At 50.2% G+C, this 24,705-nt stretch overlaps 1 protein-coding gene across 1 annotated transcript in view; it reads left to right on the forward strand.

The window, feature by feature from the left end:
- Positions 1-1,217: 1,217 nt before the first annotated feature.
- The window catches only part of lamc1 (laminin, gamma 1), a 48,459-nt gene continuing 24,971 nt past the window's right edge, over positions 1,218-24,705 (forward strand). The window contains exon 1 of the mRNA XM_085377364.1: positions 1,218-1,850. Within this exon, the coding sequence (XP_085233490.1) occupies positions 1,475-1,850 (376 nt within the window). The 5' untranslated portion in view covers positions 1,218-1,474. The remainder of the gene's footprint in view (positions 1,851-24,705) is intronic.

Genomic DNA, 24,705 nt, shown 5'->3' on the forward strand with positions numbered 1-24,705 from the left:
ACTGACTCAAGACTTTGTGGACTGGTGCCAGCTGAACTACCTCCAGATCAACGCCAGTAAAACCAAGGAACTGGTGGTAGACTTCCGCAGGCACAAGCATTCTCCACTGCAACCACTGAACATCCAAGGTATGGACATTGAGGCTGTGGACAGCTACAGGTACCTTGGTGTTCATCTGAACAATAGACTGGACTGGACTCATAACTCAGACGCCCTCTACAGGAAAGGGCAGAGCAGGTTGTACCTGCTGCGGAGACTCAGGTCGTTTGGGGTGGAGGGCCCACTCCTGAAGAAATTCTATGACTCTGTGGTGGCTTCTGCTATCTTTTATGGTGTGGTCTGCTGGGGCGGCAGCATCTCTGCTGGGGACAGGAAGAGACTGAACAGGGTGATCCGAAGGGCCAGCTCTGTTCTAGGATGCCCTCTGGACCCAGTGGAGGTGGTGAGTGACAGGAGAACGGCGGCTAAGCTGTCATCCCTGATGGACAACATCTCCCACCCCATGCAGCAGACTGTGACAGCACTGAGCAGCTCCTTCAGTGGGAGACTGCGGCACCCACGGTGTGGGACGGAGAGATTTCGCAGGTCTTTCCTCCCCACTGCTGTCAGACTCCATAATAAAGACTTTAACTGATCAAGCACACACATCCATACATATGCAATAATACTAAGTGCAATAATCCTTTCTGTCATCGTTGTATTTTTACTCAGTTGTATATAGTATTTGTATTTGTATTCTATTTTTATCTTATTGTATATTTATTTTTATTTTATTCTACTGTATATAGTATTTTATTTTATTCTATTCTGTACAGTTGTGTACTGTATTTATTCTTATTGTATTCTAATTTTTGCCTCATAACTTTTGCACTGTCCACTTCCTGCTGTGACAAAACAAATTTCCCACGTGTGGGACTAATAAAGGTTATCTTATCTTATTTAACTCTTTACTCTGTTCTTAGCGCTTCAAAGTTGCTCTTTGGGTCAGATAAGCGCGTTTTTATTGTAAATGCTGAAATGATTTCATGTCCACCGCTTTTTCTGGGTCTTTTTCACCTGCGGGACGTGTGCAGGTGAAAAAGTGGCTCGCGCTGTGATTTCCGAGGATTTTTCTGCAGATTTGTGACGGAAGTGGCGGAGGGTCCTCTGCGCCTCGGAGCTGCGCAGTAGCGCACTGGGTGTAGTCTGGACTCTCGTCTTTTCCTGCTGGAGTTTGTTGCATGGCGGCGGCGGACACAAAGAGCTGAGGCCGAGCGCAGACCCGCACACCCCCACACAGTACACAGCACAGCCGGACACGAGCTGCGGAGGCGGCCGGGACGGAGACACCCGCCCTACGCTTCAGTCGCTGCCCGGAGACGGTTCATGTCGGTAACCGGGGAGTTTCTGCAAACTCTGAAAAGTTGAAGGAGAGTTCGCGAGGGAGCCGCGCGCAGTCTTCTGATCGTGAGGGAGGACGGAGGGGGCAGGAAAAATGCCGAGTGTGATCCGGGCTCTGGTGGCTCTGAGCTGGGCGGCGGCGCTGTGCGTGCGCGCTGCCATGGACGAGTGCTCGGACGAGCGGGACCGGCCGCAGCGCTGCATGCCCGAGTTCGTCAACGCTGCCTTCAACGTGACGGTGGTGGCCACCAATACCTGCGGCTCTCCGCCCGAGGAGTACTGCGTGCAGACCGGCGCCACCGGGGTCACCAAGTCGTGCCACATCTGCGACGCCCGGGACCCGCGGAACCACCACGGCGCCGCGTACCTGACCGACTACAACAACCAGCAGGACACTACCTGGTGGCAGAGCCAGACCATGCTGGCGGGGATTCAGTACCCGAACTCCATCAACCTCACCCTGCACCTCGGTAAGACCCCGAACACCTCTCGCGCTCACCTCCGCTCCGAACCTCCTTTAAGAAACTCCACATTTAAGCTTTTCTTTCCTCCCCGCTGAAAACAGCTGCACAAACCAACACAGACACAAATGTTTACGCATCTGGATAAGTCAGTCTTTCATTCGGCTTACAGTCAAAACACTCAAACCACACAGTCTTACACGGAATCCCATATTTAGTGTTGCGAGTTTCTGCGCTTTAGGTCCGAGGGCAGCTCAGTGAGCTCTGTGTGTGTGTTTGGAGAAGTGTTTGTTTCAGGAATTGAATGCACGTCCTCACATTCCAAAGCAGATGGAAAATCTGCGGTGGAAGCAAACTGGATGGAAAAGTTAAAGTAGTGTAATTTTCTATGGAGTCTGGCTGGGAAATAAAGAAGTTGCGAAACTCTGGAGGAGATTGATTACCTGATATGGCTTCAAACAGTCAGAAACAAGAGAGGCATACGTGACCACCGTGTACTCAAACTTTCTACTCAGTCTGACCCCCTGCACGCTCCTCTCCGCTGAGCCGAACCCCCCTAAAAATGTAAATTTCGTGTTTCTTTCTTTTCTGTTAAAACTGCCACACGAAACGACACAAACACACATCTGCGGGTCCCTCTCTTTTATTCGGCCTCAGTCAGCACATCAAAGCACTCTCTGTTTAATAGAATTACACTATAAACTTGGCGCTTCTGCTCTAAGTGCAGCGCGCTGAACAGCTGTGAGAGGTGGAAAGGCTCCGGGAACATTTAAATCTGTGGAATTTTCTACGGAGTCTGGTGAGACTTTCTTCAACAGGAGAGAAGACTGTTTTCTGGCAGTATGACGTCAAACAGGGTCAGAGATGACATTCTACTTGTATTTACTTGAGTTCTATTTTTTAAGATGGCGCTGGAATCAGAGGTGTGTGTGTGTGTGTGTGTGTGTGTGTGTGTGTGTGTGTGTGTGTGTGTGTGTGTTTGGGGGGGTCGCAGCTATTTTCTGACCTGACTGAAAGCAGGTGGAGCTCGTGCTGGGTCTCCATCACGTCTGTGCCATTTGCTCGCTCATGGTTTGAGTTGGCAGCTCGGTGTCCCAGCCGCCTCTGAACGCACCACCAGCACTGGCTTCAGTTGTTGGTGTTTATGATTCTCAGACATGCTCAGGGTCTATTTTGACTTCTTTCAGCCGCATCTCCTGCTTCCCCCGGGAATATTCATCCTCCCTGTTTAAACAGGATGACGTAAATAAACTGCAGCTGAGCTCTTGCAGCTCATGAGCTCAGTCATTTATGCATCGCTGCGTTTCTTCTGCATCAGCCCTCCTTCAGTCTGCGTGCGCTTCATGTTGGCATATTTTCAAGCTAGATGAAAAAGTTTAACCCTGAAGAGCATTTTTTTCTGATTTGACAGGAAGTATGCACCAACTGTGAGGTGCAGGAGAACGCTCCCAGCTGCCTCCTGTCGCTGCTGTGCGTCTGAATGTGAAGTGAAAGGTTTGGGTTGAGCTGTTGTAAGATCTGTCAGGATGATCTGTGTCTGCTGGAAGTCGTCTCAGTCTTCCTGACTCGGCCTTTTAAAAATACCTGTCTATTTCTGCCGCCTGAGGCCTCCTCTGTTTTTAACAGTGCTCCACATTCCTGAGGCCTTCGGTCATGCCGTTGCTTGGAGCTGAGCTGGGCTCTTTGTGGCCTCAGGTGCTGCTGCCTTAATTACACGCCGCCTTCTCTCGGCCCGCGGCGCTGCGTGATCGGAGCTCTGCTGCTTTCAGGTGTGTGAAGTCATTGTGGCACAGATCGGTGCAGTCCAGGGATCCATGTAAAGAAAGCAGGCAGTGAGCACCTGAGCGCCCCCAGCTGAGCCTCCAGGGTGTTACTGAGGAGTCTCGAAGAAGTTGTGAAGGTCGGCGTGCTGCTGGTTGACGGACACATGAGTCCACGAGCGCACCGGCGTGCACGTCTGTTAACCAGGGGTGTCCAACTCCAGGCCTCGGGGGCCGGTGTCCTGCAGGTTTTAGATCTCACCCTGGGTCAACACACCTGAATCACATCCGGCCCTCGAGGCCTGGAGTTCGACACACATCTGCTTCCAGCACCTTCCACAGAGAGTCCCGTCTCCACCTACACCATCAGCAGCTGGTGGTGCTGGTCACTCCTCTGCTCGAGACGCCCTCAGCAGTCGGAGATCCGGTTCACGTGGCGCTGCATCGAGGACCAGTCAGTCAGTCAGTGCTCGCGCTCTGCCGCGGTCCCGCCCGAACCTCAGGATGCGCTGACGGTTCTCAGGTTTTAATCTCTCAGGAAGTCATCGCGTGGCTGTTTGTTGATGGTTGAACAGCTCGTTGAGTTTCCTGAACGCAGAGTGAAGAGGTCATTTCCTGCTGATCCGATCTCCTAAATACAATCGTTTCTCACAGGAAGCTCAGACGGAGCAGAGGAACTGTCCGAGTCATCTCTGCTCAACGTTACGAGTGCGAGTCTTCACTTCAGCTTTGGCTGTAACACAGAATCAGGTCCTTCATGTTCATGCTGAGAGCAGGTTTGATGCTTCACTTTATGGAGTGTGATATTAAAGGTTCAGGAAGAGTCAGCTGAATGTCTGCAGTAACATCACTCCTAATCTTCTTACCGAAGCCTGTAAAGAGCGCGTAAACGACGTCAGGTGCTGCTTCGTTGAGCTGTTTCACAGGTGGAGCAAATTTAAGTGAATGAGCTTCAATTTGTGCAAAAGTGAAATCTGAGCAGAGGATTAGAAATCAGCTCGTGCTGTAACGCAGGCGGTGAAGACGCAGGCGAGTGCTCGCAGCGCGCTCGTGTTTCATCTCTAAACCTGCGAATGAGTTTAAAGTGTGCGGATGATAAAGCTGCAGCTTAATCTCAGGAAACCCCTGTGTGCGTGTGTGCGTGAGTGTGTGTGGGGACTCTTTGATGTGCTGCAGTGCGTCTGCAGCGGGAAAGCGACATGTCCCGACTCGATGAGGGTGACATGAAAGACCCACAAAGAGGAACACCCCGTGCAGATGGATGCAGAGGGGCCCCTCATTTATCTGGATTCACCAGCACGAGGACTTCACAGGACAGGCTGACGGCAAATGTTTGATGTAGAATTAACCAAAAATTGAATGAAGTCTGGTCAAAGAAGAGCTTTGTGGGTTTCTGTAACAGACTGAGGGAGAAACGTTTCGGTTCTTCACGTTTTGATTAAACGAACTTTATCACGTCTGTCTGAGTTTGTTCAGTACACGATGACCTAACGTACACGAAGGCTCCTCCTCCAAACCCTCCACATTCCTCTGCTGTGAAGAGCTGAATATTAATGTGACCCCCCCCGCCTCCCCCGCCACATCGGAAACTTCCTTCTAGCTGAAACCAAACCGGCTTCCAGCTATTATTGAAACAACATTTACTGAATGTCTGAGGTTTCAAGTGTCGGTTGGCTTTTGGTGTCACTCGCTGTCGCTTCTTCTTCTGTGGTTATTGTGGTGGCAGAGATTGGTGGTTACCATGGCGAGATGAGCAGCGCTGTTTTAGAAAAGCTTTTCTGAGCCTGGAGTGAAAGTTTCAGTGTAGGTCTCATTTATCGCAGACCCTCTGAAACCGCGTGCCGTCACCTGTCGGGCGCTTCAGGAGAAAAATGGGCGACGCGGTCCACGATGGCTGTGATTGGCCTGTTCAGTACCGCTGTTTCCTCCTGGGCGCTCCCTGTGTGTACCCGGCATAAGTGTGGAAGGTGCGTCGCGGTCCCCAGAGCAGGTGAGGGGGCCAGGAAGTCAGACACAGGAAGGGTGTAAAGAATCCTGTCAAAATAAAAGCACGTGTGCGACTAAATTCTGTGGCTGTGATTTGGAGCCAGGTGATGGGTGCATCAGAGAATCTGAGACACCAGCTCTGGTGTCCCACCTCCACTTCTTCCCACCATTGATCCCCCCCCCAAAAAAAAACAAAAACCAACTGTTAGTTCAGTAAATGCAGTTTGTTACATTCATAATGACTCATCTGTTCTGACGTTTTCGGGGTTGTGGGAGCAGCAGATATGCAGACCTCCCCGGCCACCTCCTCCAGCTGCTCTGAGGGGACGCTGAGGCGGTCCTAACCAGCCGAGAAATAAAATCTGTCTCCCGGGTCCGATTCCTGGACGTGAGACGCCTCACCCAGGATGCCGAACCACCCCAGCTCTTTCACACTGCAGACCAAACATCCAGATGTTGGGAGTTGGCTGCGTTTTGGATCTGATGATCCTCGGCTGAACATGACGATGATGATGATCGCTCCACAGCAGCTGATGTGTGAGGCGTCTGTTCGCTGTGAGTCAGAGAGCAGTGCACTGTGGGAAAACCCACAGTGCCATCAAAAGACGTTTTTCTTCCTCTGGAGTGTCCAGCTGTTGCAAATCATACCAGGCTGGGGCTGAGTGAGGGGGAGGGGGGCATTGTTTGGCGTCTCAGGAATGAGCGCAGCGTGGGAAACTGGGATGTGGAGCAATTACGAGAGCTGCACAGCTGGACGATGGCTGCTGGCTCATTGCAGCTGATGAGAGAGACCTCCAGCCCAAAGCCACCCTTAACCCTCCACTACCTTTAAATTTCCCCTCTGGTCCCTCTGGTCTGACGGCCTCGTGGCAGACGTCGGCCTGAGGCGTTTAAACCCCCGTCAGGTGTTTCTTCAGAGTCACAGGTTAAGTTTAAATCTTCCTCCTGCTTCTGAAGATTCCCGAGTTTTTCATCTTTTGATGAATTCACTGATGTTCGGCGTCCATGTTCAGACTTCAAAGAGACGCTCAGGTACTGAAGCGAGTAACGGACCCCTCCCCAGACGGTCGGAGCGAGGCCAGCTGTTTGCATGTGACGCTCAGGCCGCTGGTCTTAAAGGAAACTCGCTTTCTTTAACTTAATCCCAAAGAGTTTGGATCTTTGAAGCGAAGCTTGATCTGCTGCTGTGGACGAGGTCAGCGGTGAAGCGCAGTTCAGCCGTCTGGTGTTTTTACCTCTTCCTGTTTGAATAACAGCCTTTACACACTGAAGCCTTCGCGTCGCTCTGCGTGGAAGCTGCAGGTGCCTCTATTGGGTTGATGTTTGTGCTGCGAGCCTCTCAGGCTCAACTGTTTCAGCTAAAATGAGTGTTTTTCTCCCTGGAGTCTGGTTGGACTGCAGAGATGGTCATCTGAAGACCTTATGACCTCCAACAGCAGAACTTTACCATCCTTTGTGTTAAACATGTTCTTGAAGTTTAGTTTTCACAGTTAAATGAGATGTTGAATCATTTGTGAGCTTTGGGTGGTGAAGTTGCAGAGCTCAGACAATAAAAAAACTCATTAAAAATGCTCCAACAGCACAAACACGCTGCAGAGGTCCAGTTCTGGTGAAGCTAGCAGACAGCTAGCAGCTACAGCCGCCTGTGTCGCCATTTACCTGTCAGTCAAACAGGCCACGCCCCTAAGAATCCAAACTTTAAGCCCTGATCCTGTTTAAACAGATGGGTTTCATAGAGTTGTCACATCTACAGCTGAGTCTGTGGCCACCGACGCGCTGCTGGAGCCTCTGGTGGACGGCACAGGAACTGCAGTTTCTGTCAGCTGGATTAAAGCCAACGCTGGCTGTAATCCAGGTGAGTTTGAAACTTTAGAGGATAAATAATCGGCAGAGACGGCGGTCAAAAAGGAAGCGAGTCTGCGAGGTTGAAAGGCGAGGCGTTTAGGGCCCATCTGATATCTCGTAACCTTGGAGCTTAAAGTCGAAGCGCCGACGTCTCGGGCTGAAAGTCAAGGTGACTCGTCTGCTGCAGATAAGACGGGAAAACATTTCCCCTCAGAGGGAAGCGGCAGCTGAGAGGCTTCCACACTGAAAGTGTCTTTAATCAGGTTTTTATGGGACGTGGTTTCAAACCTCGGGGCTGTAATCACGTGATCGCCTCCTCGCACCGTTTCTGTTTGGGGGAGTGATTGACTTTTATTATTCTGGAAAGCAACAGTTGCAGTATTGAAGTCGCAGTTGGCTGTCAGCTGTGTTTATTATTCTGGATGTGATTTCCAGCCGGGCGGTGTAGCGACACAGTTGGTGCTCTCAGTCAAACGGCTTCTCTTCCCATTGGCCGGGCCGCCTGCTCGACTGGCGTTTGTCCAGATTCACGTTGCTCATACGAGACAAAAGAAAAGCTTCAATGTGAGAAGCAGGAAGAAAAATCAATGTGAGCATCCACAGGATTATCGAATTTGGCCACCTCTGACCTCTGACCTCTCAGAGGTGGGTCAGCTTTGTCTGTCCATAGTTTGAAACAAATACCTGAATATTTGAATTCTGCTGCCGTCCTTCTATAACAGAACAACACGAGTTTCTGCTCCGTGATGTTCGGACGTGGTGTGATGTCATATCCACGTGCGTGACCCCCGCACATTCACCTGCAGCGTTTCATTGGTCGGGACAAACATGGAGGAGCAGCTGCGCGCTGAGGAAGCTTTACCCACCGTGTGTCTGAAAGCCTCATTCACACCGTTTCTACGTCTCCACAGTTTAAAGGTCAAAGTGGGCTGGCTGTGTGACAGGAAGCACTGGCTGACATTCGGGTCCGTGACGCCGTCCTTCGCCGTGTGTTTTCTTCTGCATTCATTAACAGAAAGTCTTTTAGCTGCTCTTAAATCGCCTGCCGAGCAGCTGCTCTGACGACTCCGGACGGATTAATCAAAGTCTGGAGCCCGAGGCGCCGTCTCGCGCTGCCTGATATGAGTCACCTCGAGCCGGCTGCTGCCTCAGATCGCATTAAGAAACCGCACTTCCTCCTCTTCCTCGGCAGCGTCACCCTCAGCTCTGAACCGTCAGTCATCTCAGGAATTCAAACTTTTCCTCAGACCTAAACAGTCTGGGATGAGCTCCCATCCCCCTCCATCAAAGACAGGATGAATCCTATCAGGAGATCAGAGGCAGGAGGCCTCGGCTCCTCCAAACCCACAAACCTCCGCTCTGCTTTCTAACGTGGAGGAGGCGGCGGTGTTGGGGGAGGGGCCGGCGTCTCAGCCGCCTGTGACAGAAACTTGGTTTATGCTGCGTTTATGCCCAAATATCAATATTTTAATAGAAACCTGCGGCCGCTCGATCGGACTCGCCTCAGCTGAGGTCGGGCGTCCTGAGGACGTTTTGGTGTCACAGATATGATGATGATGATGATGTTTAGATGTTTGGATGTTTGGATGTTTAGCCCTCTGTGATTCCCGCTCTTTTCTCAGAGACGGTGGGACGGACTCTGAGCCCGTGGGCTCTCCTGATTGGCTCATTCGTCTGTAACTTTTCTCTGAAACAGTTTCTGTGAATACCTAAAATCCATCTGCTTGCATGTAACACGCCGCAGAGGGCGACCTGGCCGCAGAGGGCGACCTGGCCGCAGAGGGCGACCTGGCCGCAGAGGGCGACTTGGCCGCTGAGCCCAGCGAGCTGTGAAACTGTCGTGTAAATGGTTAAAAGGAAATGTTGGTGCAGAACAAGAAACTGGGCCCTGTGGGTGGGTGTGGGGGGGGGGGGGGGGGGTGTTGGTCTAATGAAGGTGAAGCAGCCGACACAAACAAACAGACTGAACTATTTGTTCATCCAGCTTTCAGCTCCAGGGCCTGAAATTCAGACTTCAGATATTCCAAAGTTGGGGGAATTCCCCTTATTGCTTCCCACAGAGGGAGTTTGTATATGATCCAGCCTGCAGGTTTCCATCACCCTCTTCCTCCCTCGGGGTGTTTTGCTGTGATTTCTGCTCTGTCTGCGTTTTCTCTCGTCTCCGCGGTCGATCTGCTCCTGCCGTCACCTCAGGTTGTCGTTGGCCGTCAGAGGATCCTGAGGATTCTCGCTCACCGGCACTGCTGATCAGTATCCTGCAGTCCTGCAGGCCGTGACTGTGAGCAGCAACTTCAGCGTGCAAACTGTTAAATTGAGTGCGATGTGTGGGTGAACGGCGTCTTACACCAGAAGCTGCGCTCGCTCTCTGGATCTGTTTCATTCATTTTATTTGCGTATAAACGTCCACAGGTCTCCCTGATCTCTGAGAATCAGCCGCGTTTGCTTTGACGTGCTCGTGGACTTTGAGAATTCACTCATTACTTCACCACAGTGAGTCTGGATGTCTTAATCCTGAAAATTGGAAATTTCCAGGCTTGTTTCCAGCTGCTGAAGCGTCTTTATTTACCCCCCCCCCTTCACTCCCTCCATCCTCCCCCCACAACAAACGCCGTCCTTTTCTTCTCCTGCTGTTTGTTCACTCATCGCGCTTCACTTTAGAGTACAAACTCCACATTCTTGTTGCTGTGCGCTAATTAAAAGGCCTGCGGTGCGTTCAGGGTCACTGCGGGACTTCTGTACCAGCGCGAGTCCAGTCCTGTCCCAAACACTGAGGCGGCCGTGCGTCGCAAACGAATTCTTTTTCCTTTTTATTCTTAGTTTGTTCGATTGATGTGCTTTGAGTTGCAGACTGTGGGGGTTTGTTTTGATTCATCACATGTCTCTCTATAGTTAAATAAGTGTATGAGAAGCTGAAGCAAAGGGAACATTTCTCTGTTCAGCCCACAATTCTGCCGACCAATCAGGTTTGAGCTGGCTGCAGGAAGTTCTCCCTTGATGTCGATTGTTTTGACCCTCTGCATGAATTGAAAGGGATCTGTTCAGGAGGCGGGGCCTTAATAGCGCGTAGCTGCCATCGTCGTGTACAGTCTGTGACCTGAACGATGGTCGGTGTGCGACGTCGTCTGCGGCGTGTACGAGCTCGTCGGTGCATTTATTTTTCCTGTCACCTCCTAAACTGTGGAAGCTGCGACAGGCTGTTATTAAACTCACATCTGGATCAAACCTCCGCCGTGACGCCAGGCGCGCACAGGAAGTTAGAGCTGTAATTACAGCTTCACGTCGGATACTTTCCACCGGAGACGAGCTGATGAGAGTTTATAGGAGCTGCAGATTTACCTGTTTCACTGCACGTGAACATAACAACGAGCAGCAGCTGATTTATTGCTGCAGCTCGGTGGTCGTTCCTGCGTCTGAAGCAGCTTTAATCTCCGATTGTTTCTCTCGTCCTAGATCCAGGAATGAAGCGCGTTTGTTATTTCATGGAGTCGTCGTTTTCCCGGCAGGTTTTCCGCTGCATGACTTGATTTTAGCAGCTGGTGATTCCAGACGTGTCATTGAATGCACCGTGACTTTGTGAAACTTGGATTTTTGTTGCGTTTAGTTTCATCTGCTCACCTGAAACCTCAGGATGTCCTTAAAACTCAACGTCACAGATCACCTCTTTGGTCCTTTAACTTCCGTTATCTCCCATCACGTGAAGTTTCCGCCTTTCTTCCCGCCGTCAGATTAGAAATGGGAATAAATGCGCTCATGTTGGCTCAGACTAAACAAACCGAGATCAGATAAAGCGAGCGGGTTCAGAGTGGAGGCTGAAAGAAGGGAAGATGTCTGTTCTCTTATCGTGTTTCTTTAAAGGATTAGACAGGAAGCGCAGACACACGAGGGGAATCGGGACAGACGCATCTTCTCTCCTCTTTTCTTCCATCTTCTTCTTTTATCTTTGTCATCACGCTTTGACCTGAGCTTGAATGCCTCCAATCTGGGGGAAAATCTGCTGGTCCTAAAATGCAAAGTATGCCAGAAGCTGGTGAGTTTCAGATATTTTGTGCTGAAATCTCTTGTCATCAAAAAAGGTGAGAAATGTGAAAAGACGTTTGTGTCTCGGTGATAGAAAGCTTTGCTGCTGATGACCCGGTTTGTGTTGAGCTTCAGCTCTGAGTCTGTGGACAGAGGAGGTCCTCTCAGATGGAGATGGCTCCTGCACCGCGCTGACAGATGGTCTCAGCTGTTCGTGCTGAGTTTGCTTCTTGTGCCTGATGGATAAGCATCTCTCCTTTGGCTTCGTCTGCCTGAAGCACACTGTTCCTGAAGTCTTTGACCTTTAACCTGTTCACTGAGGCCTGCAGAGTCTGAGAGCTGTTGGGTTTTCTGCTCTGACCTTGGGCTGAATTCCCTGGGAGTCCACTCCCCAAAGATGGGGTCATTAACACGAACCCGAATGCTTCAAAACCTCTGCTTGCACAGAGCTGCTTAAACTTTATGCACATCAGTGAATCAATGCATTAGCTTAGCAGCACCGAGCTGCTCCGTAATCCCTCGTTCCTGTAGAAGAAATAAAAATGTGCAGATTTTCTCAGAGTGCATGTTTTCCTCGTTTTCACTGATTCTGGCAGGTTCATCAAACCGTTCATCGTCGGTGGCCCTTAACTTTCTGGTTCCCCTCAGCCGCATCATAACGTCTCTTTTCAACACACACACACACACACACACACACACACACACACACACACACACACACACACACACACTCTCACACTCTCTCTCTCTCTCTCTCTCTCTCTCTCTCTCTCTCTCTCTCTCTCTCTCTCTCTCTCTCTCTCTCTCTCTCTCTCTCTCATATGTACCTGGTTGGTCAGAGGGCCCGGTGGCACCAGTGTCCAGTGTGTGGATGACTGGATGTGTAGAGCGCTATATAAATACAGGCCATTTACCTGAGTGAACACGCAGGTGCACCAAACCTCTGAAAAGCCTTCAGACGTTATTCGATTATTTCAGTCGTCATTTTGATGCTGATGTGAAACTTTGCGTAGCCGACCTCTTTAAATCGTGTTTTTCTTGCATGGACTCTGGTCTGGTTACAGTTATAACTTCCAGTCCTGTCAGAAAACTTTGACCTTTGACCTGACTGTAAGCTGACTTAAAGTGCTTCCTCCTGTGGGAAGAGGAGCTGCTGTGGGAATTCAGCAGGATGGGAAAAGGCTCTGAGGGAAGCGGCTTGTGACCTCGGAGGAAACTGAGCCGGAGTTTGTTAAAGCAGCGAGGGGAGGCTGGGCAGGGGGCCCGGTGGGCCCGGTCCTGCTCAGACTCTGAGGCTGCGTCCACACTAGCGTTTTCAGAGTCGTGCGTGCACATTGCAACGGCCCAAACGCTTACGTTCCAGTCCTGCAAAAGCAAGTGAGAGTTGAAGAATCTGCAGGAAAGCTCTCTGGAGCATGTGCAGACTGATTCATCTTTTTTAGGGCTGTCAAAATTGAGAGTAATCAAAACGACTGTAATGCCTCTGCTGTCTTTGTTTAACTGGTTTTAATCGTTTTAGAGAGTCTGCGCTTTCGAGCGTCCACACTGCGACGGGACAGCTCCGTTTTGAAATGTATGCGTTCTTGTGAGCGTTTGTCCTTGAGGAAAACGCCGTCTCAGCGTGGACGGGAGGCCAGAACGATGCATTTTCTAATGAAACCACATTAGTGTGGACTTAGCCTGAGATTTGCTTTGCAGGAAGTGATTCAGCACCCCAGGGAGAGCAGGGAGCCCGGGGGAGGGGGGGTTTCTCTTATTATAGACGGCGTGGAGTCTGTGAACAAGTAGAGATGCATTACAGGGACAAGCAGATGCATGCAGGGTAATTTTAGCCCTGCTGCCTGGGAGGAGGGGGCAGATAGCGAGGGAGAGTAAAACGTTATCAAAGCAGGTTGAGGGTAAACACGCGAGCTGACTGTGTCCCGGGAAACGCGATCGTCGGCTGTTTGTTCGTGTTTCTTCCACTCGAGTGGCGTAATTACACGGCTGATGGAGAGGCGGTCCCTCGCCCCTCCAGCTCGAACCCCGGCTGTGGAAACGTCAGGTCTGTGGAACTCCGGGTCACAGGGAAAGAGCTGCAGCTGATGGGAAACCTCTGTCGCCAGTGGGCGTGGCCAAAAGTGAAAAGTGGATGGAAATTATTCCAACACAAAAAACAATCAGTGTAATTTAATATGGCAGGATGTTGAGCTGTGCACGCAGTCGGTCATCTTCTCCTCAGCGTCCTCGGTGTGACCACGCGGACCCGTAATCTCCTGGGATTAGATTACAGCGTCTCGTCTTCACTCACAGCTGAAGATAACATTCCTAACATCACAAAGTCAAACATTAAAACTAATGTAAGCTGTTTAAGTTCTGCGTTTGCTCCATGTGACCATTTTGCACAGTTTACTGATGGCGGTGTCATCACAGCAGCACGTGTATTTGTGAGTAACGAGGCGGACGGTTCAGACGTGGCGCGTTCACGCCCTGGTTGTGACGCCGCCGCTCGGCCGGCGCTCTGGCTCGCCGTGCAGCTGCTGGGCGTTTGAGGACCCGCGGGTGGTGTTGTTGTCCTGACGCGTCCCCGCTGAGGCCTGGGCCGTCGTCTTCTGTAAACAGCGGCCCGGCTTTTGTTTCCAGGCTCCGTGTTTGCGCAGGCAGAGCTGAAGCTTAATTTAATCTTTGATCAGCTCTCAGAGACGATCTCAGCAGGATATGAGTTTTTTTTAATAATCCCCTCCTTTGTTCAGATGAGCAGATAGTAGCTGAGCGTCCTCGGGCGCTCTGAGCTCATTCGCTCATTGTTCTGCTTGTTTACGTCTCGACTGATGTGGTTTTTATTTGAAGGCGAGCTGCAGCAGATTTCCAGATGTTTTCTCTCCCCTGTGCTCTCCTGACAGAACACGATGTTCTCGATTAATCCCGCCGACGTGCGTTGGAGTGTTTGAGCTTCGTGTCCAGCTGCTCTCCTCTGACACCAGTAAACCTGACAGGAGCCAGGCGGCGTTTGGCGAAGCGAGACTGGCGCATCAATAAAAACAAAATGAAAAGGCTTCGGTGAAGAGGCGGCAGCTGTGTGGAGACTGAAATCTCCCTCACATCCAGTTTTATTTTCTTTGGTTCAAAGTGAAGCTCACTCGGTGACATCATGTCTCCGGGTCCTCTCGTCTTCAGAGGATTATTAAAGCGAGATTAAACACTCGATGGCCTTCATGTTGGCGTCTCGCTCTTTCTGTTTATTACACCTGAATTAACAGAAGAATCTTCGATGCTTCGTTTTCCTTTCCAGTCACAGCCGATCTGATCTGATCTGCTCATTTCCAGCTCTGTGGTTTTTGCTCCCGAGCTCTCCTGAAGCCGCTTTGCATGAACAAAGTTCAAAATAATCCTTCTTTATCTTAATCCGGACATCAGCACAGTCTCTCTCCGCCCCTGGGAAGCAGTGGTTGTGTGGGTGTGGCTTGTTTCTGCAGGCTCTCTGTTCTCAGGTCACAGTTGAGTTTTGGTTCTTCTCATCTGAAAGGCTTCCTCAGAGTCAGCCCTTTCCACCTTGACCACTCGTGACGGTGGGATTGGACGACTCGCAAACATGTCCTGATGTGTCAGGATCACCTGCAAGGCGATGACCTCACGAAGGTTAAATACCCGGGACCCCGTCAGGTCTTCACAACCTGTGCACAGGTTTTAATCCTCTCCCCGTGTTTGGCACCAAACTCTGTGACGTCAGGTTCGGCTCCCTGCAGCTGTGAACTCTTTGTCGGGGTTGTTGGTGGTGCTGTAGGTGGGGGTGGTGTTGGGGGTGGGACGCCCTGCTGGGACTCTTAGTCTGTGGTAACGAGGGCCGCTGCTGTTTGTTCCTGACGTCCCGGTGTGGTGACACCTCCGGGCGGGGCGCCCGCTTCTTTGGTGGTCCTGCTGCTAAATCCTCACCAAACACCCTCCTGTTAGGAGGTGGAGGTGGTGGAGGAGGGGGAGGGGCGCCCTCTGATTAGATCGCAGCTTCTTCACTGATGGGAATCTGCTGGTTATTTCTGGCTCTCGAGGAGGGGGGGCTGCCGAGCTCGTGAAGAAGAAAAGGCTGAATTTTCTCATGACGTCCTGAGGAGGAGCCGATTGTTCCTGTTCTGCAAACATCGTGAGCGGAATCGTTTTGGTTTTTACGCATTTAAAGAAGAAATACGAGACAAACGAGTGAGAAAAGAAACGAGTTCCAGCTCGTCTGTTTGCTGCTGAACTTTTAACTTTTAAGGATTAAATTCAGATTTTTTCTTCCAGCTTTTGGGGAAAAAACTCACTTTTTACTTTAAGATATCTGAAGGTGGAAACTGATCTGTTCTTCAGACAAGCTGAACTCGCAGCTTCAAACTCATAAAGGAAACTGGATCAAACTCTTTATCAGTCATTTCGGGTCTTTTCACATTAAGAGCGCGTTGCAGCGCTCACTGAATGATGACAGGGCTTCTTCTCAGCCATTAAAAACAATCATTGCCTCCCACCTTCACTCCCTTCCTGCTGCCCTCCCCCTCAAACACTTAATTGGAAATCCCCCCTCTGAGACACACACACTCACACACTCTCTCTCGTTTTGATACCTTAGTGAGGACATCCATCCATGCTTCTCCCAGCCGCCCAGCCTAACCCTTAGGAGGTGGTTGTGTTTAGGGTAACTGTAACACTAAACCACAGTCTGTCTCTTTTGTCCTCACAAGTGACGTTTGGTCCCCACAAAGATGTATAAACAGGTGCACACACACACAGGAGTCCGTCCTTCCATCCTGACCTTTGCAGACTTTGTTCGTGTCGTTCTGCAGCTGCGTCTCACAGAAGGACGCACAGCTAGAAGGTCAGCCTGCTTTCCAAATGTAGGCTCAAAGGACACTTTTCATCTGCTCTAAGTCTACACCGACACGAGCTTTCACAGTTTACCCACAATGCACTTGATGTGTTCTCCATTAGAGTCAGAAACGTCCAGGCCTCTGCTCCTCTGTGTCAGGCTGAAGCTCAAAGCTGAGCGACGAGGAGAGTGTGGGTGTAAAACTGATGTGACTGCAGTTTCCAGCTTCAGTGTTTTTCAGCCCTGAAAATATAAAAGGTCCAGGATGACCCTGATTTACTTCGCAGGCTCATAAAAATCTGTTTCTCTTCACAATGGGCTGATTCAGAGGAGAGCAGGAGGAACTTTTCCTGGGTTTGATTATTGGATCAGAGGCCCCCGCGCTTCACAGCGCCTCACTGTTACAGACAAATGTTCCAGTCATTCTCTTACTCGTGTTAAGAAGAGTGAAACATCTCTTTCCCCAACACACGCTATGGAACGTCGGGGTAGCGTGTGAGCGTCGCCGTGCTGCTCGTGCTCAGAGACTTTCATTTTTATTTTAAAGAACGGCTTTAATTTCACTGCTCGGTCACATGATCAGCGAGCTGTGAAACTCCCACAGGCAGGTCACAGTTTCTCTGCCGGCTCGTGACCATCGTGACCTGTGCTGATGTCACGGCGGCGGAGACGCTCGGCTCAGTTTATGTTGGAGCTGCTGACGAGCGTTCAGCTCCGCCTGCAGCCTCGTTATCACTCACACACACACACACACACACACACACACACACACACACACACACACACACACACACACACACCTCTCATTCTCACCTCGACATCCAGCCTGCCTCTTTAATCTCCTCACAGCCAATCGGAGCGCTCGCTCAGCCAGCGGTTGTTTATCAAACAGATGGAGCTGATAGCGGCTTGGACTCGTCTTCGGCTCCCCTCTGACTCTCTGCATGTTTAGAGATAACACCTGGTCGTTATCACACATCTGTACAGCGTTCTGCATTCTTCAGTCTTCTTCATTTTCAGGAAACTTTTAAAGCGTCGGCTGTTTCTACTTGGACGTATGAGCGTGTGCACGGAGGCAGGAGGAGGTCACAGCTTCTCACACAAAGCAAACGAATCTACGAATAAAGATAAATTCAGCAACTAGTGAATGAAGTCTGGAACTGTGTGAGGTTTGTTCCTTTAAGGTAGCAGCAGGTTGGAGATTAACCGGGACATTAATGTGTAACTGCACTGCACATGTCGCGGCCGCAGTCAGTGACCCGATTCTCGTATCTGTCACGTATCCTTGGAGACGAGGACGCAGCGTGGAACGCCGCGGGGCGTAAAGGGTTAAACGCCGCTGCATTCCTCGCGTTGCTCCTCCTGCGTCATCCCCAGCAGCCTTTCACAGAAGCCCAATCCAATTTGATGGTGCTTTCTATCTGTGAGCGGCTTCAGCCCGCTGACCTCTGACCCCGGCACCTGCTGGGAGACGAGCACGCTTGGTGGAGGATCCTCGCAGCTCTCGACAGGGTTTAGTCTTTAATGAAAGTTCGTTTAGTTCCATTGTTCAGTCAGAGACTGGGTCAAAGTTCATCTTTGTACGTAAATGTGAAACACGCTTCACTTGAAACACTCGCACGTTTCCGGCAGCGATCGCCGATCGATCAGCTGATTTTGGTCATTGATTAATCGTCTGGTTCGTAACAAAGTTTGGTCCTCTTTGTTTCCTGTTGCCTCATCTTGTTTGTCATCACTTTAAATCCTTTTTTACAACCCTGCAGCCCTGGAATAGCAGCTTTATCCAAACTCCCTTTTAAAATCAGCTGATTTGGTGATGCTTCCCCCGCAGCGAGAGCAGCTGCGTTTAAACCCACTCATGATGATCTCACTTCATGTTTTAGGCTCTTCGGCTGAATTCGGCATTCAAAACATTTTCACGTGTTTGTTTCCAAACACTGAAAGTCTACAGTGGTCCTCAGCCCGCTGCGTTCACGCCTGAGCTGACAATAATCGGATTACTGGAGTGGATGTAAATAGAGAGAGCGCGCTCAGTGCGACCTTTGACCTTTCTCCTGCGCGGTACCTGCTGCCCGGACTCGTCAGCGCGAGTTCGAAGCTCGGCGGTGCCCACACGTCCAAAAGTCAAAGCGGCCATTGTTCGTTTCCCTGGAGAAGAATGCGGTGATGTCATGGGAGGAAATTTAATTGGACCGTGCTGTGAGCTGAGGCGTGCCCCCCCCCCCCCCCCCCCCCCCCCACCTTCACAACAACTGTAACCCCCCTCCCCCCTCCCAGCCCTCAGGACGAGCCCGGGAAGTTTCCAGAGCTCCCAAACATCCAAGAAATGTGTTAAAGGAGCTCAGCCCCCAGTTTCGTGGAGTTTACACTATAAAACACGGAGTTTGAAGACCTGACAGAAGCTACGAACGGCCATGTTTGCACGTTTATTTTCATTTCTTCTAAGGAAATATGTGTTTATAATGGCAGGAAGCGAGCGACACAGTGAAGCTGTTAGCCTTCATCAGAGTCACGGATGCTCTGAGATTTGTCACCTTTTCCTTTTCTGTCATTTCGTTACCTCGGAGTACTTGAACAACCCAAGTGCAGTGTGCTGGTTTCTCTCAAAACGTGATTTAATGCCAAACTGCCAGAAATGAATGTTCTCAAAGTGAAGAGCAGCTATGAAATGTGACAGCAGAATTCATTTCAAGAATTTATTTTTTTACTGTGAGGAAAATGTCACAGCTCTGAGAAAAATGCGATGATGTCACCGGGCCGCACAGCGTGCTGGGGCGTGCCCCTCCCACCCCCACCACCCCTCAGGCCGACCCCGAGGCTCGGATACGTTCGGAGCAGCGATGTCAGGAATCCACGAGAGAAAAAAACGTCTCCTGATCCTGGTTTTGTTCTTCAGCCGGGCTGACGTGTGACGGCTGCTCGCAGTGAGGCCTGCGTCCGGTTATTTGTCCGTGATTCTTTACAGTCTTTGCTTGTTTCCATGTGGGTTCATCAGGTTTGAGTGTGTCAGAGGAAACAGCTGCATCTCGAACACGTTGAAGGACAGCTCGTGATTTTCAGGTCTGGCCTCAGCGAGCCGACTGCATCGGCTTCCTCCCCCTCCCTCATCTGTCCTCCAGAAGGACGTCTTCCTCGTTAAACGCCGTCCTCTGTGGACGAAGAACATCTGCCTCTGAAATAAAGCCTCCTTTATAAGAGACTATCTGAGGTTTGTGACCAAACGCACCTGACTGTGTCCACAGTTGCCAAAATAAAAGCTCAGATGGCGACAGCGCTGATTCATCTCTCCGGTTTATTCAGACGCTGGTTACGGGCAGTTTGCGTCACCCTTCTCATATTTTTGGAAGCATTTCCCAAACAAATTCCTCTTTGCCATCCCGTTGCCGACCTGATCCTCCGCTTGCAGAGTGGCGTGACGCAGACGTGCCGCGGGGAGCCGAACACGCGCACATGCTCAGTTGATCAGAGCTGCAGAGAGCGAGGCTGCAATAAGAATCATCACGCAGCTCAAAGTAAGACAGAGTACCAGATCAGTGAGTCACAGCAGCGGCCTTCATATCGACTCCTTTGAGACTGTTTGCTGTAATCGTGGCCTCTCTGGGCCTCCGTACATTTGAGTTTTTCCAGCTAAAGTTCTGATAAGTTTGTTGCTTCTGATCCAAACTTGGACTCCAGGCTTAGACTGGGAGATTCAGGCCAGAGGTCAGAGGTCACGTGCAGCTACGGAAGCTGTCGGTCTCGTTACGTTGCTCGCTGGCACTTAAGCAGAGCTCGTCCTCCCTCGTGCTCGTTTGCATTTCTGCTCACTGAGTCGTCGTGTCTTCCATATCAGGGCAGGAAAAACTCCCAGCAGCCCCCTCTGCCCCCTCTCCGTCTTTGAGTTTCTGTGGTCTCTTTCTTCCTCCGTCCGTCCCTCCGTCCGGCGTCACTATGCCCAGCGGAAACACATTCCTGCCGTGTCACCCCCGTCACCCCCACCGGTCCCTCGGAAAGAAAAGCTGCTTCTCCAGAACGACTGGAGGCTCTTTTCATGTTCGGGCGTGACTCCGAGGCCCCCCGAGGAGACTCTGGCAGGGTCAGCGTGCCACAAAAGGCGGGTTAGCGCCGCTTAAAGCAAAACCAGCTAATTGATGATGTCTGCGTTTGTTTCTCAGCGGCGGCTTTGCTGCAGGAGCGTCTTAACGGCAGCTTAAATCCTCAGAGGCTCCAAGGAGGGGCAGACAAAAAGCTTCTATAGTGAATTTGGCTTAAAGGTTGAGTTCACTGTTTTTTAATCCGGCCTTTATTAAAGCGCCGTTTCCTGTTTACAATATGAGAGGACAAAAGCTCCTCTTTTACTCACTTCTTACACTTTTAGGAGGCTTAACGTGTAAAAAATGATCTCAACTGGTTTATTCCAGGTCACCGTGTTAGATAATAGAATACTTGGCTTTGCTGATGAGAAATAAATCAGAAAAATAAAGCTGTACAAAAACCAAATCTCACATTTTCAAATCGAGGAAAAACGTTCACTTTAATCTGTGCGAGTCAGAAACTGCAGTTCCACTAATGTCCACTGGGGCTCCGGTGAGTCAGTCCCCATGAACTCCCATGTTAACGTGTTTGCAGCTCTGGTTGTAGTTGCTATCCGATTGTTAAGTGATGACGTGACGAATCCTACTTCCGGGCCTAAAGTAGTCTGAGTTTAATATGGCTTTTGTGTTGTTAACATGTTTAATGTTATGTATTTTCTTCTATTTGATCTCAAAAAGCTCCTGAAACAGTCAGTGATCACTGTTGACCTCCCTCGGCTTTTATTACCGCTAATCGTTTATTTAAGCTCAGTTTTTAAAACCTTAGGATGTAACTACAGCCCAGCCCATGCAGCAGTATATGAATGACTAACCTCGTATTGTGGATGGATTATCTCAGTTGTTCTCCTGGCTGAAGTTTGGTCCTTTTACAGCATCCTGCCATGCGATTACATTTGTTCCTGACCACCGAGAACACTCACGTTAACTTTTATCGAGTGGAAAAAAAGTTAGCTTGTTTATATTATGCTAACATAGCTGTGTCGCTAGCGGTCACGTAGCACATCATTATATACCAGCTAGCCCAACTTCAGTAACCCTACAAACATCACTGCTGTTTAGCTTTCTGTCTTCATTTATGTTGGAAGTGATAACAGAGCTGTACATTTTAATTTGTTTCCAAAACCCCGCAGTCAGGACATGCTATATTGTATTTAGATAGAAGCTAGCGAGCTAACTCCCTGCTAACTTCTAACTCCGTTAAATGTCATAAATTCCGTTTTCATGGATGCCTGTTAGTTAAACTCAATTGTTACACCTGGTAGAGCAGAACGCTGATCATTTTATTAAAGATGAAAGACTTTAGACAGTTTTTCAACTCTCAGTAATGCCATAGTGATCGTTTGATATATGGACCTGCAGCGGAGTTTAGGCCCAGACACGGCTAGTGACGTCAGACTGAACAACCGGATACATCGTTAGGGGCGTGGCCTCTTTGACCGACAGGTGGATGGCGACACAGGCGGCTAGCTGTCTGCTAGCTTCACTGCAGCTAACTGGAGCTGTTGGAGGTTTTTGGGGCCTTTTTAATGACACCATGTGACCTGCTGTGAGGTTACTGTGGTAACAGACCGAGAAGACTTAAACCAGTGTGTGACGTCACAGCCTGCAGCTTACATCCAGCGTCTGGAGGCCTGTGACTGTGCAGAGGACAATAATCTGATTTACTTGATGTATGTTTATTTTTCTTTTAATTAAAATACTTTTTTAAACTCTGACAATAAAGCGATCCCTGGGGTGAAGGAGCTTTGGTGCACCCGGCTCTCCTGGGTGAGGGGTATGTTTGCTTCGCTCCACCTGCGTGCTCAGTCGCTGTAGCTAAGCGCTCGTAGTCATTTTAAGGATGGCTGACCTGTTCTGTGATTTAGGTAAAAAGACGAAAATGAAACAAATGTCAAATATGTGAAACGGACACGTCGTCCAGCTGCAGGCGAGGCTGTTAACCCTTCACCTCTATAGCTCTTGTTAACTCCCTGTAATTCATCTCCATAAAACCTGAATCATCTCAGATTTATGAGGGTTTATTCTGCTGGAAGGCTCCACCTGCTCTCATAGAGCCACGTCTTTCAGAGTTTTAAGTTTCATCAACTTTCCTCTGTGCATGCTGGGAAACGGATGAAAGATGGTGGCAGCATGAAGATGGCTCCTCGTCAGCAGGAGCTCGGTTCATCCTCGGTTTGTTTTTCCAGTCTGTGTGGCTTCCTCTTTGTGTTCTCAGGACGGCGCTTTGTCGTCTGTCTGCAGCGTCACTTCCTGCGGGCCCCTCCGGCCTCCTGTCCCAGCAGCCACCTGGACTTTGTTTGCCTCCCGATTGCTGCGACAACAGACGCTTTTGTCCCGTCCGTGAGGATGCGGAGGCGTGTTTCTGTGCGGTTTCTGAAGAGACGTCACCGACTGGTTTGTGTTCCTGTCAGTGGCGTTCGTCTCCTCTGACGCCTCTTCATAAACCTTTGATCCGAGGCCGGCGAGGCTCCACGGGACGTTTGCAGGTCCCACGTGTTCGCCGTCAGATCTGAATGAAACGGCCTTTTATTCTGAAACTGGTGAACTTCACTCAGCCCAGTTTGTTCCAGGAACTGAACCGGCTGTGGAGGAATGTGTGGGAAACCATGACGGAGCGCTTCCTTTTCATGCTGTGATCTCTGCGAGCACACAGACCTGTGAGGGGACGTTCTGGGGAGGCTACATAAAAGCAGCACGGTTGGTGTTCAGACCTCCGTCCACCCGAGGCCCGTTCTGCTCCCCTCACAAACGTCACCTCAGCGTCTTCCTTTTGTTTGATCTTGTTGCTCCATCTCTGCGTTTGAGCCGTTTCCCACCTGTGATGGGAACAGCTTTTGTTTTATGACTCTGTAAATATGTAATCATGAATGTTTGAAGGATATTTCAAACTCGATTACTGTAAACAGCCTCACAAGGCCGACACTTTGGGAACGCAGTGACACACATTTAATCCGTTCTGAACATTTTCTTCATGTCTGGTTTTCATTCTTCTAAGAAAACACCTCCACCCATGTTTGACTTACCAATGGCCAGTGTCCATGCTTTTATTTTGACAGTCTACAGTGTTGTGGCCCCTGATTATAACTCGGCGGCTCTGCGTGACGGTTGGTCCTGGATCTGCTGTGGAGAGCAGGTTCACGGCCGTCCACGCAGACCCTGAGTTGGTGCAGAGGCGGCTGGTTTCAATCGTCTGTCACATCAGGAAATAAAAACATCTGCTTCTGTTTGTTTCACGCCGAGTTTGGTTTGCGGTGAAAAGACGAAGCGAGCGTGTTTGTGAAGATGAAAGCAGCACAGTAGCAGTTTGGTCTTCATGAGATGTGCTGATGCGTCCCTGATCCAGCGCTCCAGGGTCGGTGCTGTTTGTTAAACCGCTGCGTGAAATTTAAAACCTTCAGCCTGACCTCTGATTGGCCGCCTGTGTTTGCAGCGCTGTGTGAACGGAGCGGCCGGTAATTCAGAAAATGAAACCTCAGCGGTGACGTCGCATCCACCGAGGCTTTGATTGTGAGCAGTAAATGGGCTCATAAACTTGGTGTGGTCCTCAGAGCGTCACGCACACACGGGGAGGACGCCGGCGGCGTGTTTGCTGTTGCTTCATTGTTTCCTGTAATAAACTGCAGCTCTTTGTGCGCTTCAGTCCTATCAGCAGCTTCACCTTTATTTGCCGTTGACACAGAGGGGCCCCTCCAGACCGGGGCCCTGTCAGCGCACTGTTTACAGAGCAGATTCTTTGGCTGAGCAAACAGCCGTACCCCCCGCCGCCCGGCTCAAACGCGGCGGCCTCCCTTTGCTCGCTGACTGACGGCTGCTGGAGCGCTCAGGCCGACCTGCTCAGACTCGCCAAATATGCGGAGACCGTCCGCAGCCCCGAGTGTCGCAGTCAGAGGAAGAACTGCACTTCACATTCCTGCTCAGCATTTCCCAAATCGCCCGAGATCATCCCCCCGACAGCGCCCGAGCGGGCGTCAGGAAACAGTCCTGCAGAGACACGATGCTCCGCAGAGATCCTCAGGTTACAGTCAGGGCGGAGGTACAGCTGCATCCAGCTGTGCTGTGCATGGTTTAACCCTTTAAGACCTACCATAGAACCAAGTTCGCCAGAGCTTATATTATATTTTTACATGCTGTGGAGCCATTTTTGGGAGCATTTCAAGTTGCTATACATCAATACAACCATTATAGCCCAAACTTTAATAATATGTCTGCATTAGGTGCATAGTAATTACATAAATTGCAAAAAAGTGCAATAAACTACAAAAAAATTGAAAATCGTTTTTGTTTTTTTAACATATATTTCTAGTTAGAGAAATTTAAGAGGCTTATCCCTCAAAACTGTAAATACAAAAAAGTTACACAAACTAGTT

The sequence above is a fragment of the Diplotaxodon limnothrissa genome, linkage group LG18, assembly GCF_057381915.1.
Source record: "Diplotaxodon limnothrissa isolate DT_005_m linkage group LG18, D_limnothrissa_male_GT1.1, whole genome shotgun sequence".
Taxonomy (NCBI): Eukaryota; Metazoa; Chordata; class Actinopteri; order Cichliformes; family Cichlidae; genus Diplotaxodon; species Diplotaxodon limnothrissa.